We start from the raw sequence: 12,627 nt of genomic DNA, 5'->3' as shown, positions 1-12,627 counted from the left end.
AGGCAGGACAAGAAGCAACGGATGGAAACTAATCAAGGAGAGAAGCAACCTAGAACTAAGGAGAAACTTCCTGACAGTTAGAACAATTAACCAGTGGAACAACCTGCCTCCAGAAGTGGTGAATGCTCCAACACTGGAAGTTTTTAAGAAGAGACTGGACAGCCATTTGTCTGAAATGGTATAGGGTTTCCTGCCTGAGTAGGGGGTTGGACTAGATGACCTCCAAGGTCCCTTCCAACTTTATTATTATTATTATTGTTGTTGTTGTTGTTATTAATTTTAAAAAATAACATGATTAAGAGATTGGTTTGATCTGTAGCAGCATTACTTACTACAGTTGCAATATAAATTGATCTTTGGGCTATGACTTCAAAATTACCAAACCCTCTGAAATTTAGTAGCTATGTGATGTCACAATTTTTAGATAGTAAACATAATGGCCTCTGAGCTTTCATTATTACATATTACTTGATCACAGCTATAACTCTTACTATAACTCTATAGCAGTGGTTCTCAACCTGTGGGTCGGGACCCCATTTGGGGTCGATCGACCATTTCATGGGGGTCACCAAGCAAGGCTGTCCGCCATTTTTTTTTGTCCATTTTTTATGTCCATTTTTTCCCCCTTTTCCGGCGGGTGCCTTACCTCCCTTGGGCTGGGCAGCTGGTGGTCGGCCTGCTCCGTCTCTGCTGCTTGCCAGCTACGCCTCGGCCGGCGCAGGGGGCGGACCATGCATGCGCGGTGCTCCCGGGCAGGGAAAGTCCTCGACTTACGACCGGTTTAGTCCTCGACTTACGACCGGTTGGGGTCACGGCATTAAAAAGGTTGAGAACCACTGCTCTATAGGAATAGATTCCATTTTGTATAATACCCATAATTTAACTGTCTATCATATTTTGTTTAATTGATATGAGAACCACCTTGCTGAATAATTTTTGTAAGCAAAGGATATACAAACTGAGTTATTGAAAAGTCAAGACTCTATGATAAAATGCATCTTGCAGAAAAAAGGAAAGACTAATAAGAAATCTATTAATAGATAAGATAGAAATAGAATAATGTAATAGAAATAATAAAATGTAAACATATTGGGTAAGATGGTTTCAAACTGCTGTTTTAACAGGGGAGTTTAAATTTTTCATCAGTGATGCCATATTTAAACAATGGCATCTAGAAAAGCTTAATCAAGGACAGTGCTAATCCCCTTCACCGACAGTATTCGTTGGTCAGTGTGAAATAGGCAAATCTATTTTAATACATTGTTTTATTAGGAAAGATAGATCTAGATCATGAGATTGAATAATAGAATAAACACTGCATCTTGCAGGCCAAAAGTATAATACAGGCAGTTAGGTTGGGATCAAGAAAATTATGTATTTGATAAAAAATACAACTAGGCTATTTTTGAGCAAATAAAAATGGTGGTCTTGGAAGCTGTTGTATGGCTTTAGAGAGATGGTAGATTTTACTGAGGATGTCAGCAGTTGATGAATTTGTGCCACATTTTATTTGTTTCAATTGATGCAAGATTACAAAATTAGATGCACTTTTTAATGTTAACTTTATCTAAAGGAAGGCATTTCATGCTCAGATTGCATATTTCAGTCTTGCAAATATTTTGTATCAACTCCTGGAAAGTTGTCTGCATTTCTAAAGGGTCATCACAGGTCCACCTTGGTTTTCTAATACCCATGTTACAATTAAGATGATTTTGTTCTAAATAAAACATTTTATGGAAGGGCCGGACCATCTGGTCTATAGACACGATGAAGAAATCATTTCCCTTCAGGTTCCCATACTTCCCGTAAATCTGTTTTATTTAGTAGCCTTATACTTTGCCTCATTTGCTCAGAGTAAGCAGTGCACCAGCTACTCTCTGGAGTAGTTTTCCAGAGACATATAGACAGACAGGAGAACTGGTTTTCCCATTATGTTTTGTGTTTCATGAACAAGTCCATCTTTTATTGTGGTCAACTGAGGGCTTGTTTGCTATGTTTTGAGGCAATGTTATTTGGGAATGTGGGGAGTCAGCCGCCCCCAGAGAAGGAAATATTAAAAGGGCAGAAAAATATATTTCCTCAAAGGATCTTAAAGAGGCAGAAAAGCATGCCCAGTTTTTCTTAATAGCCCCAAGACTCTCTCCCCCAAGCAGAAACCAGCTTTGTAGAAATGCAGATGTGATAATCCATTCAGGAAGGTTGGAGCCCTCCAGCTAGAAGCTTAGGAAGACAAAGATACCTAAAATCTACATACCCCACCCAAACTCTAAGACAGGACATAATAGGATTAACCCACAGATGCCAAAGGGGCACACTCAGATCAAAGTACATGACACAGGAAATACAAAGCCTGAAATAGGAACAGGAAACAAGCTCAAGAACCCCAGAAGTATAAAAACCCACTCACTACATGTGCTCGATCTCTTTCTTCCAGAGCTATCTTTCTGTCTGGCTCCCCTCTTCAATAAACTACAACCTTCTTTCTAAAGCAGTCGCCGTGTTGTTTATTCCCGGCTTGGACTGAATCCTGATGAAGACTTTTTCTTCTACAGGAAAAAGAATAGGAGCAATTCAGGAAAGCTAACAGAACTGTGAATGTCTTTTTTAATAAAGTGTACTAGGTCTTACCTGTTCTACTCTTTAATCTCACATTAGATTAATCTATTAAATATGTGTATTCTCCTTTCTACGTTGGATTTATAAATCTGTATACCTCTGTATTTTTTTTAATTTTCTATTGATTTGACCTACTTACATAGCCGCCACTCCACTCCCTTTCAGGATAAGTAGTATCATGCAAAGCACAGGAAAAGTGTAAGAAATAGAAAGCAAACAGAATTAAAACCATGAGACAGAAGGTGGGAGAGTAGAAAGTGCAGCTAAATCTAATTTATACCAGTACCTTTTAGTATATTTCTCAATGCCTGTTTATTAGACTTATATGATTACCAAATCAGAAAGATACAAGAATATATCTTTGTATGTTTTTGGAGCTCACCATTATTTTTACCACATCCATATCTTGCATCATATATTGGCTTTTTGTTCATTTCACAGGCATATTTTTGAAAATCTATCATTTCCATCCACTTAACAATTGTCTCCATCTCCTCCTTCCTTTCAACCCAGTAATTCTTCCTTTGTATATTTGTTTGCAATATGATCCTCATTCTGTGTAATAAAAAATGCATTGAAGAACTGAGGAGATTATCCTACGTTCTTGTCTAATTCCCTGCTCAGAATCAAACCATTTGCTAAACATTCTCACAAATGCTCTTCTTACATCCATAAACTCCATATAATGCCAGGCATTTTACAACTCAAACCTATTTACTTTATCATACGCTTTCTTTAACATGTTCAAATATTTCCCTGCTGAAAAGCAAAGCAGTCTAGAGCTATACAGGCATCCTGCCAGTAATAAAGTCACACTGCATTTCCCTAGTTTTGCTTGTTATCAGTTCTTTCAATCAGTCTCTTGGATCTCTTCTGAGGCATACTAAATTATCATTACTTTTGTAATTATTTCTTCCTCTCACTGTATATCCTACCTATACTACTTGTCCTGCATCTTTCTTTTCAGCATGAATGTATGGGGAAATAAGCCTCCCTGTGTACAATTTTTGACACAACTGTTGCAACATCCCCATGGTCACATAATCAAAGTTCAGATGCTTGACAACTGACTCACATTTATGACGGTGCAACCTTCTGACAAGAAAAGTCAATGGAGAAGCCAAATTCATTTAACAACCATGTTACCACTTGTGATTCACTTAACAACTGTGGCAAGAAGAGTTGTAAAACAGGGCAAATTCACTTAACAACTGTCACACTTAACAACAGAAATGTTGGGCTCAATTATGGTGGTAAGGTGAGGACTAGTTTAGCTGGAATACTTAAGTTGGATTAGGGGGTCCTTCACTGAGTTGGGGCAGGATGTAAATCCTATTCAGTAAATTATTAAATCATTTCTATTTCTACTTTGCTTTTAGCAAGCTGTTGAAATGGTTATTTAAGGTTTACTACTTGGATAGATTCTTTAGGAACTTGGCAAGCAAGCTGCTGAGGAGAATATATCAGTTTTCTGTCAGCGTAGTGCTAATTCTGATCTGTTTCAGTAATATGGCATGTGTTCAGTTCACACAAAAATTGACTCGCTTCTAAAATATCTGTCCCTTGTTGATTTTCCAGGTTTGAATCATGAGAATAATGAAATCCTGGAGTCCAAGGGCCCAATATTTTATTCTTTCAAGAACCTCCAGTGTCACTGATACCTTGGTGTATCAGCAGCTTCCTTGTGTTGATGCTTTGATGTCTTCCTGAATCTAGTATTATGGACTGCAATCTTGCTTTGTTGTTTCCTTAATTGAATTCTGCTTACAATACCTACTATTTTCTTAGATATTATATCTCTGCTATTATTTATCATTATACAATGCATGCACTGGCTATTTTTTAGATTATATCTTTTGCTTCTGCTTTCTATACATCATTCTTGCATCTTATTTACATATTGTACCATTTTTTTTTCCATTTATAGATGTGAATCACATGTCTTAATTCTGTCTGCTTATAAACAGCTTTCACAGCAGTGAGAATAGTAGTATATTGCACCAAAGTAGAGTTCCTCCGATTCTTTAAAGATTAGCTTATTTATTATGAGGTTGCCTTTCATTGACTATAATCTGTTTTGTTAAATCCTTGAAGTATTATCCTTTAAAAGCAGGTGGGTGAAGATGGTTCAAAATGGAACCAAAATGTAATGAAATTACAGGTTTTTGATAATATTATTTAACAGTTTTCTTGTGCCTGGGTGGTCTATAATTTTCCATTATTGAGCAAATTGAAAGTTGAGTTCACACATCTAAAACTTTCCAGATGAGAAAGACTTCGAAAAGTAGAACATATTCTGTGTTAGCGTTCTCTTATGTGTGAATATAGGTTATTTAGAAAACTGCACCCCATTAGCAAGGATTATTAAAAAGGATATAACAGCCAACAACTTTACTAGATACTATTTTATTCAAGCACTGGGTTTTGGCTATATTTTCTCCATTAAGTTCTACACAGCTTTAAGAGGTTTTTTTTTTTAATTCCTCACTAAACTTCTAAAAACATTGAGTAGGAGTTGATGAATCCTTTGTAAAAAAAAAAAAAAGAGGCCTAAGTAGCTAGACAATGCAGTGATGCTCAGACTAGCTCTTTACTTCCTGAGATGATGCATAAATATAATGCAATTTGTTTGTAGCTGGGCTTGTTGATTGATTTTTCTTTCATGAATCTTTCCTTAGCTTGTTTTAGTTTACTCTGCCTTTGATTTATATTTAAATGCATTATTCTTGTCTGCCACCATTTGTTGGAAATGTAGAATGCAAATATAAAAACCATATGTTTTATCAAACTTCATGATACGTAAATGAAATAGCCTTGTTTCAGTAATTTCTGCAGTTTTTCAGTCAGTCAGTCCTTTTTCAGAGAGACAGATATGACTGTTTTCTCTTGGGGGATGGAAAAGGCATATGGGATGCTTTGCAAGTTCATAATTTGCAGAATTTATTACAGCCAACAATGCAGTTACATGTTTGCATTATTTTTAAAGGGCCAAAACTTTATGAGGAAGCTAGTTCATCAAGATGTTCATGATTTCAGCGGCTATCCCATGAAATTCTGGGCATTTTTAAAATTTTAAATTAAATCATTTTTAAAGTTGTTTCTTCGTCCCTATGAAATTATGTGAAATCATGTAATTTTAGGAATGTCTTTCTTGCTAAGTGATCCATGTGAAAATAGTGAGATTTTGTGCCACTGCAGTTGATTGCAATTCAACTTCAGCAATTGCAGAAGATGCTGGATTTGATCTCCATACAGTAGCAATTTTTGCCATGCTGACTTTGAAGTGTGATTGCTTTATGATTGTTATTCTTTGTCAAATTACTTTCAAGAAGCTTTTTAATTTTACCCTGAATTTTTGGTCTTCGACCCTACAGCAAACAAAACAAACAATGTGATATTGTTCACTCACTGCAAAGAGTTGCTGACTCTTGCTATTAAATTATTTTATCTGCCTTTTCTGCTGGATTGTGATTCATTACTCATAAAATTTAGATACTAGCTACATTCCTGATTTGTTTTTTTAATGGCTGTAAGGGCCCCTAATCCTCAGAATCGTATTATAGGCAGAAGATGAACTGGTGTTCTCTTTTTGTCTTTATCGGTCCTCCTCATAGTTTATTGATAGCTACTGCTTCAGCAAATTGTGGATTTGGGATGAATTGGAAGAATAAGGAATAGAAGTATAAGCAATGTCTTAACTTGTTCATAAAATAGTTTACTAATTGTTAAATATAAGATTATAGCATTGTTACCATCTTTTAAATGTGTTTTCATTTTTCCTGTTTCAATGAGTGTGCTACTCATATTGTGAAGTTTTTTTCCCCAAATAGTACCAAATGATATTTATTAATACAAACTCCAAATGCAAATGTGAGTTCTTCATGTACTCATGTAATTTTTTTTCCCTTTCTCATCTTTTCTTAATCTCCAGGACAGAGTTTGGGATATGGATTTGTGAATTACATTGACCCTAAGGATGCTGAAAAGGCAATCAATACTCTGAATGGATTGAGACTTCAAACCAAAACTATAAAAGTATGTAAACCTTTGAGAGTAAAATTAATGCTAGAATAAAATAGCTTGAGTAACCTGTCCTATGTATTTCCAGAAACTATATATTTTGGGAACTAATTATAATTTGTTCACAAGGTATTGCCTTTGTTCGCTGGAGCTTACACAGGTAGTTTGCATCTATTCATAATCATATCAAAAGAAAATCCCAGTATCTATCAAGTTATGCGATACTGTATTAATATTGACAATAATATAAAGCACTATATTTAAGACTTTCCTGATAAATGTTCCCAGCAGCTGAATTTTCCTTCTTTGAATTCCCTTGTGCATTGTCTCATGATTTTCATAGACAGAAGAGTTCCAAATAAATTCGGGTTTTTTGCCTTGCCTGAGGGCTGCAGGAGGCATGGCTGATTATGTCTTTGGAGCAGTCATTGAAATTTGCTTGTTGCAGTGAGAGAGGTTTGGAGGTGACAAATGGGGTGGTTGGGGAAAACTTCTAGCCTATGAGCCACAATCGTTCTCCTCTTTCCTAAAATAATACATTGATTTTCTTCTCATTTGAGATATACTGTGGATTTTAAACAAAAAAAGGTATGGGGAAAGTTAGATCATCCTCTCATTGGTATCTGAAATCACAGCTGGCTATATCCTCCCTTAAATCTGGATTTTGGAGTCCTTGCTTTTTTGCAAGCCAATATTTTTACTCATCACCTTTCCTACCTGGGGCTAATGGAGATTGGAATCTAACATGAGGGCCAAGTCACCATCAAGTCACACAGAAAGCATGTAATGTAAAATTGTTGAAATAACATTTTACACATGTTTCTCAATCAGTGAAATTCCATAATCAAAGGCATTTCTCCTCCCCCCCCCCCGGAATTACAAGTAATCCTCGACCTACAACAACAATTGAGCCCAACATTTCTCTTGCTAAGCGAAACACTTGTTAAATGAATTTTGCCCTATTTTACGACCTTTCTTGTCACAGTTTTTAAGTGGGTCACTGCAGTTGTTAAGTTAGTAACACGGTTGTTAATTGAATCTGGCTTCCTGTTGCTTTTTGCTTGTCAGAAGGTCGCAAAGGGGGATGACATGACCTTGAGACACTGAGTCTCATGAGTCAGTGTCTGAATTTTGATCACATGACCATGGGAATGCCGCAATGGTCATAAGTGTGAAAAACCATCATAAGTAACTTTTTTCAGTGATGTTGTAACTTTGAATGGTCACTAAATGAACTGTTGTAAGTTGAAGACTACCCATGCTGCATTTTCTCAGGGCCAGGTTGTGGGGGTACATGTGGTGGATCGAACTTATGTAAGGAATGGGTATAGATAGATAGATAGATAGATAGATAGATAGATAGATAGATAGATAGATAGATAGATAGATAGATAGATAGATATAGATACACACACACACACACACACACACACACACACACACACACACACACACACACACATATATATATATATATATATATATATATATATATATATATATATATATATAAAACCATATTTAAAACCAGTGAGCAAACACGAGCACCAGGGAATATAATAAAATAATTTATAATTTATATGGTTTTAAATATGGATTTACCTAGGGATCACATTTTTAAAGAAAATTTTAATATATATATATATATATATATATATATAGATATAGATATATATAGATATATATATATATACACACACACACACACACATACACACACATACATACACACACGTGTGTGTGTTGGCTGGAGCACCCAGTCTACCAAGTATAGGATAAATCAGTCTGTTCTGCGTTTCGCTCCAATCTAGGAGCATGTTTTGTAGACAGACGTCATATACTGTGAACACTGTAAATTCAAAATGTTTGTGGCTGACAAAGAGTTAGTGGGAGACTAGTGTAGCTATTTCAGAGCTTGAAATAGCTATACTAGTCTCCCACTAACTCTTTGTCAGCCACAAATTTTTTTTGAACACACACACACACACAGACACACACACAGACACACACACGTGTATATATGTACCTGTTCTCTTTTCGGATACAGTTTTTTCTTGCTTTTGCTCTCTCCATCTATCTCCCAAGTTCCAGGGAAGAAAGAAATGGCTCTGGCCAAAATCTTGAACTGATTTCTTGAAGTCAACTTTTAAAATTAGTCTAAGGGCCATAAATTATCCATTCCTGCCTTAATCTATAAAGCATGTTAATTTCCTATAGGGGTAAGGCTGGTCAGGTAATTCTTTCTGAAGTTTTATTTATGTAATATTTTAAAACTGACCACCATTAATGTTTATAGTTATTTTTCATCAGATTAATTAAGTAGGTTTTCTTCCCACCTCCTGGTATTTAAAAGTTATAAATGCATTATCGTGAAGGAGTGAGTAAGAGGAATTTGAAAAGTTCATCCCACTCTCTCTTGTTGGGTTTTCATTGCAACTATTTTCTCTGTGGAAGAGGCACACAATGATCAGAGTTAAACAGTTATTTGCCTCTTTGGGAGTTAATTCTCTAAAATTTGGATTTTATTTTAAGGAAAGTTAAATATATTGACAAACACAATACATGCCTAAAAAACCCTAAAAAGCATATCGTAACTTAATGAATTTCCACATGATGCAGTCTATTTTACTAGCAGTTGCAACAACAGCTCTTTCAAAATAAATATACACATTTCATATCCTGTTGAACAGACTTCTGTGTTTATTATAAATTTTTAAATGTACGCATCCCTTCTTCAGTGAGTAAAATGCTTAATATAGAACTATCGCTAGGAACAATAAGACAGCTTTGCAAGAAAATAATACTATACTCTTAATGTGTATATATTTGCATATATGCATGTGTGTGCTCACATGTGTCACGTAATCATAGGTAGATGAGAGTTTTTAATGGCAATTTTTTTATTAGCGAATGTGTCAAGAGAACTGTAAAATATGTATGTATTGTATAAAAAAACCCCTTTAGAATATCTGAAGGAAATGAAGTGTGAAGGTGAGGAAGAAGCACCTTCAGATCCTTTGTGTTTTGTTCTTTCCATATCATAGAACATTGATCCTAGCAAGTGGCAAAATGAGATCCTATTTGGAAGTTTAATTAAAGTGAGTGAATTTTATTGATGCTATCAATCAGCAGAGATTGAGTGAAAGGGCTTGGTGCCAAATCATTTAGTGTTCTTGACAGGGTAATTAAATACCACAGAACTGTACTCTCAAGATAAAGTGAAGAGCCTTTTGCAGATGTGATTCTTTTGTTGGGACAAAAGGAAGGTGTTTCCTCTTCCTAAATAGTGTATAGGAAGACTTTAAAAATGGCCGCTTGTTATTTATTTTCTGTATACAAATTGCTTGATTTTTGTCAGCTTGCATTTTTGAAGGGTTTGCATAAATACTAGTATAAAAATAATTTTTAAATAAAAAGACTTTCAGAATGCAGGGTAAGTTAAAATTGGGGGGGGGGGGTGTTAGCTACCCCTATGTTAAACTCAAGCTTTTTGAAAAACATAGCAATATTAAACCTCACCAGTCCAAACTCCAAAATTGTGTAATTTTTAAGAACATTCATTACAGGAATAGGCAGGAGTGTTAAGTATTGTCTGCTTCTGATATACCTAGTTAACCTGATTGTTGAATATTCTGTCATTATATGAGGCTTACAGAGAATGCTAGAGTTGTCAGATTTAGCATATCAGAGTTTGTTGGAATAGGCCAGTCAGACTTGAACAGGAGACCAGTGCAAATAAATCAGACATAGAAAAACAAAATCTGATGAACAGAACAGCAGATTATCTGATGAACAGAATAGCAGGAATTGGAATCTTGAATGCCTCTGAGTGACTGAAGCTTTTACCTAACAGGGCTATAGAAATGTGTAGGTCTAGTAATGCATTAAAGTCAGTTGAAGACTTCATGTAGGTAGCCATGATACACAATGTGATTTACATTCTCTTCAAAAGCTATCTTAACTGTGAAAGGCGCATTGTCTGATTTTATAGTCACAGATTTAGTCAGACCTATCTGTTAAGGAACAGTACGTCTACATCAGGCATGTCAAATTGCCAGCCCATGGGCCAGATGCGTCATGCTGAAACCGTGCCCACCCCATTGCCAGCAGTGGGGAAAAAGTCCTGATATGTTGTGCAACATCACGTGACGTCGCGAGTTTGACATGCCTGGTCTACATCTTCTGGCCTGGAGATCTTGAATGTGAGATCAATAGTCTTTCCCCAAGAGAAGCAAGGGTGGGTAACTGGAGACTATGATAACTATTCTGTGGAGTGTGACTCTTACTAGTTCATTAGGATCTAAAACCACCTTCCTTACATTGTGCAATTAAAATAGCCACAGTGCATTGTCCAACACATCTGCGTGGCATTGAATTTATGGAATGCTAAGGTAGGAAATGTATTGAATGCCTGCTTCAAATGCCCTTGCAAAGAATGATGAACTCTTCAAATAAAATGCACATTTTAACGTTCTTTTTTATGCTAAAACTACTAGGCACTCATCAAAAATTGAGAAACCTTTGCACCACAAAACCTGGTAGTGCATCATGATTTACCCCATAAATCATTTAATTCATATTTAATTTTCATTGTTCAAACCAGCAACTTGAAATGTCAGAACAGAAAATATTTGCTGAATCCCGTGTGACTGGCAGGGGCGGGACAATAGCTTTGTTGTTGTTGCAGGTAACTCAGCATTCTCTGTTTTTTGTTATAAAAGTTCTGAGTCATCTGTTTGTATGCTTGAATTGCTGCAAATTATTATTTTGATCCCAACCTGGCAAGGCTGTGTAAGTTGGCTGAGATATTGGTACCAATTGAGACATTGGCATGAGGTTTGTTGGGATATCATTGCCAAGTAACTGTTTTTTCAGCCTTATTTCAGGGTGAATAATGATGAATACTTTCTTTGCTATTGTGTTTTTTTAAGCAAGACACTAGATGATTAAAGCAGTGGTATAACTGAAGAATAATAATCATTTTATTTAAATAAGGAAATAAATACCATCAAATGCATACATTGAACCATTGGTGATGCTTAATTAATTTATCTAAAAGACCAAATCCTCCCGTGATCCTCTCCAGATTTTTTTTTAGTAATTCCGTGTACTATGGACTGGACTGATAACTATCCACTGTGATCATTTGCCAGCAGAAAACACTTTGTGTGTTTGCCTATTTTGTATCATCCTAGCAAGGCACAAACATAAGTGCTTATACAATAACGTTAATCACTTATGTTAAATTCTTGTATAGTTCCACTTACTATAGATCCTAAAAATAAAAGTTAGAAAATAATTTTTTATGTTTTCCAATTACAAAAAAAGACGGTTACTACAAACACATACAGGCTTCCATGGTCCAGAGCAAAACAAGGATACAAAGAGGATTCTTATGGATTCTTATATTTCTTATATACTTCTAACATGTCTTCCTTTTAAGAATCATTTTATTCAACCACCTTCTCCCATCAGCTTACTTCAAGGAGCATGCTCTGATAAAAACTAAATGCAAAGACCCCCTCCAGGGATAGTAATAGTAATAGGTACTCTAGTTCAGAGGTCCCCAAACTTTTGGGCACCAGGGACTGGTTCCGTGGAGAGAGTTTTTTCCGTGGTTTTGCGTGCAGCCTGCATCCCATGGATGGGGCTTTGCTTGCTTGTGCAGACCGATTGCTGGCATGCCGCAGCCCAGTACTAGTCCACGGACCGGGAGTTGGGGACCCTGCTCTAGTTGATCTTTGTCTTGTTCAAAAAGAGATCCCAACAAGGTAGTATGGGTGTAATCAGTCCAGAAAAGCAGGTGATTTCAGTAGGTGCCATACAGAAGCACCATGAACAAATTTGCTTGGTTAAATACTTACAAGTTTTAAAGTTGTTTATGCTAAACGGTGGTTTGACAGTTTTGAAATATATATCCAAGGCTTGGTTTAAATTGTTGCTTAGATTTGTGTTCCTCATATGTATAAACAAGAAAGCTCTCGTATTTTT

At 35.9% G+C, this 12,627-nt stretch overlaps 1 protein-coding gene across 9 annotated transcripts in view; it reads left to right on the top strand.

Moving 5' to 3' along the window:
• The window catches only part of ELAVL2 (ELAV like RNA binding protein 2), a 79,884-nt gene that overhangs the window by 44,179 nt on the left and 23,078 nt on the right, over positions 1-12,627 (top strand). For all 9 annotated transcript variants that reach the window (XM_015816824.1, XM_029284304.1, XM_029284303.1 and 6 more), the window contains one exon: positions 6,548-6,651. In XM_015816824.1, coding sequence (XP_015672310.1) covers positions 6,548-6,651 — 104 coding nt within the window. The remainder of the gene's footprint in view (positions 1-6,547; positions 6,652-12,627) is intronic.

The sequence above is a fragment of the Protobothrops mucrosquamatus genome, unplaced genomic scaffold (genome assembly GCF_001527695.2).
Source record: "Protobothrops mucrosquamatus isolate PMUCROS unplaced genomic scaffold, P.Mucros_1.0 scaffold505, whole genome shotgun sequence".
NCBI lineage: Eukaryota > Metazoa > Chordata > Lepidosauria > Squamata > Viperidae > Protobothrops > Protobothrops mucrosquamatus.
Note: the sequence above shows the minus strand (reverse complement) of the source record. Positions and strands in the feature narration are given on the sequence as shown.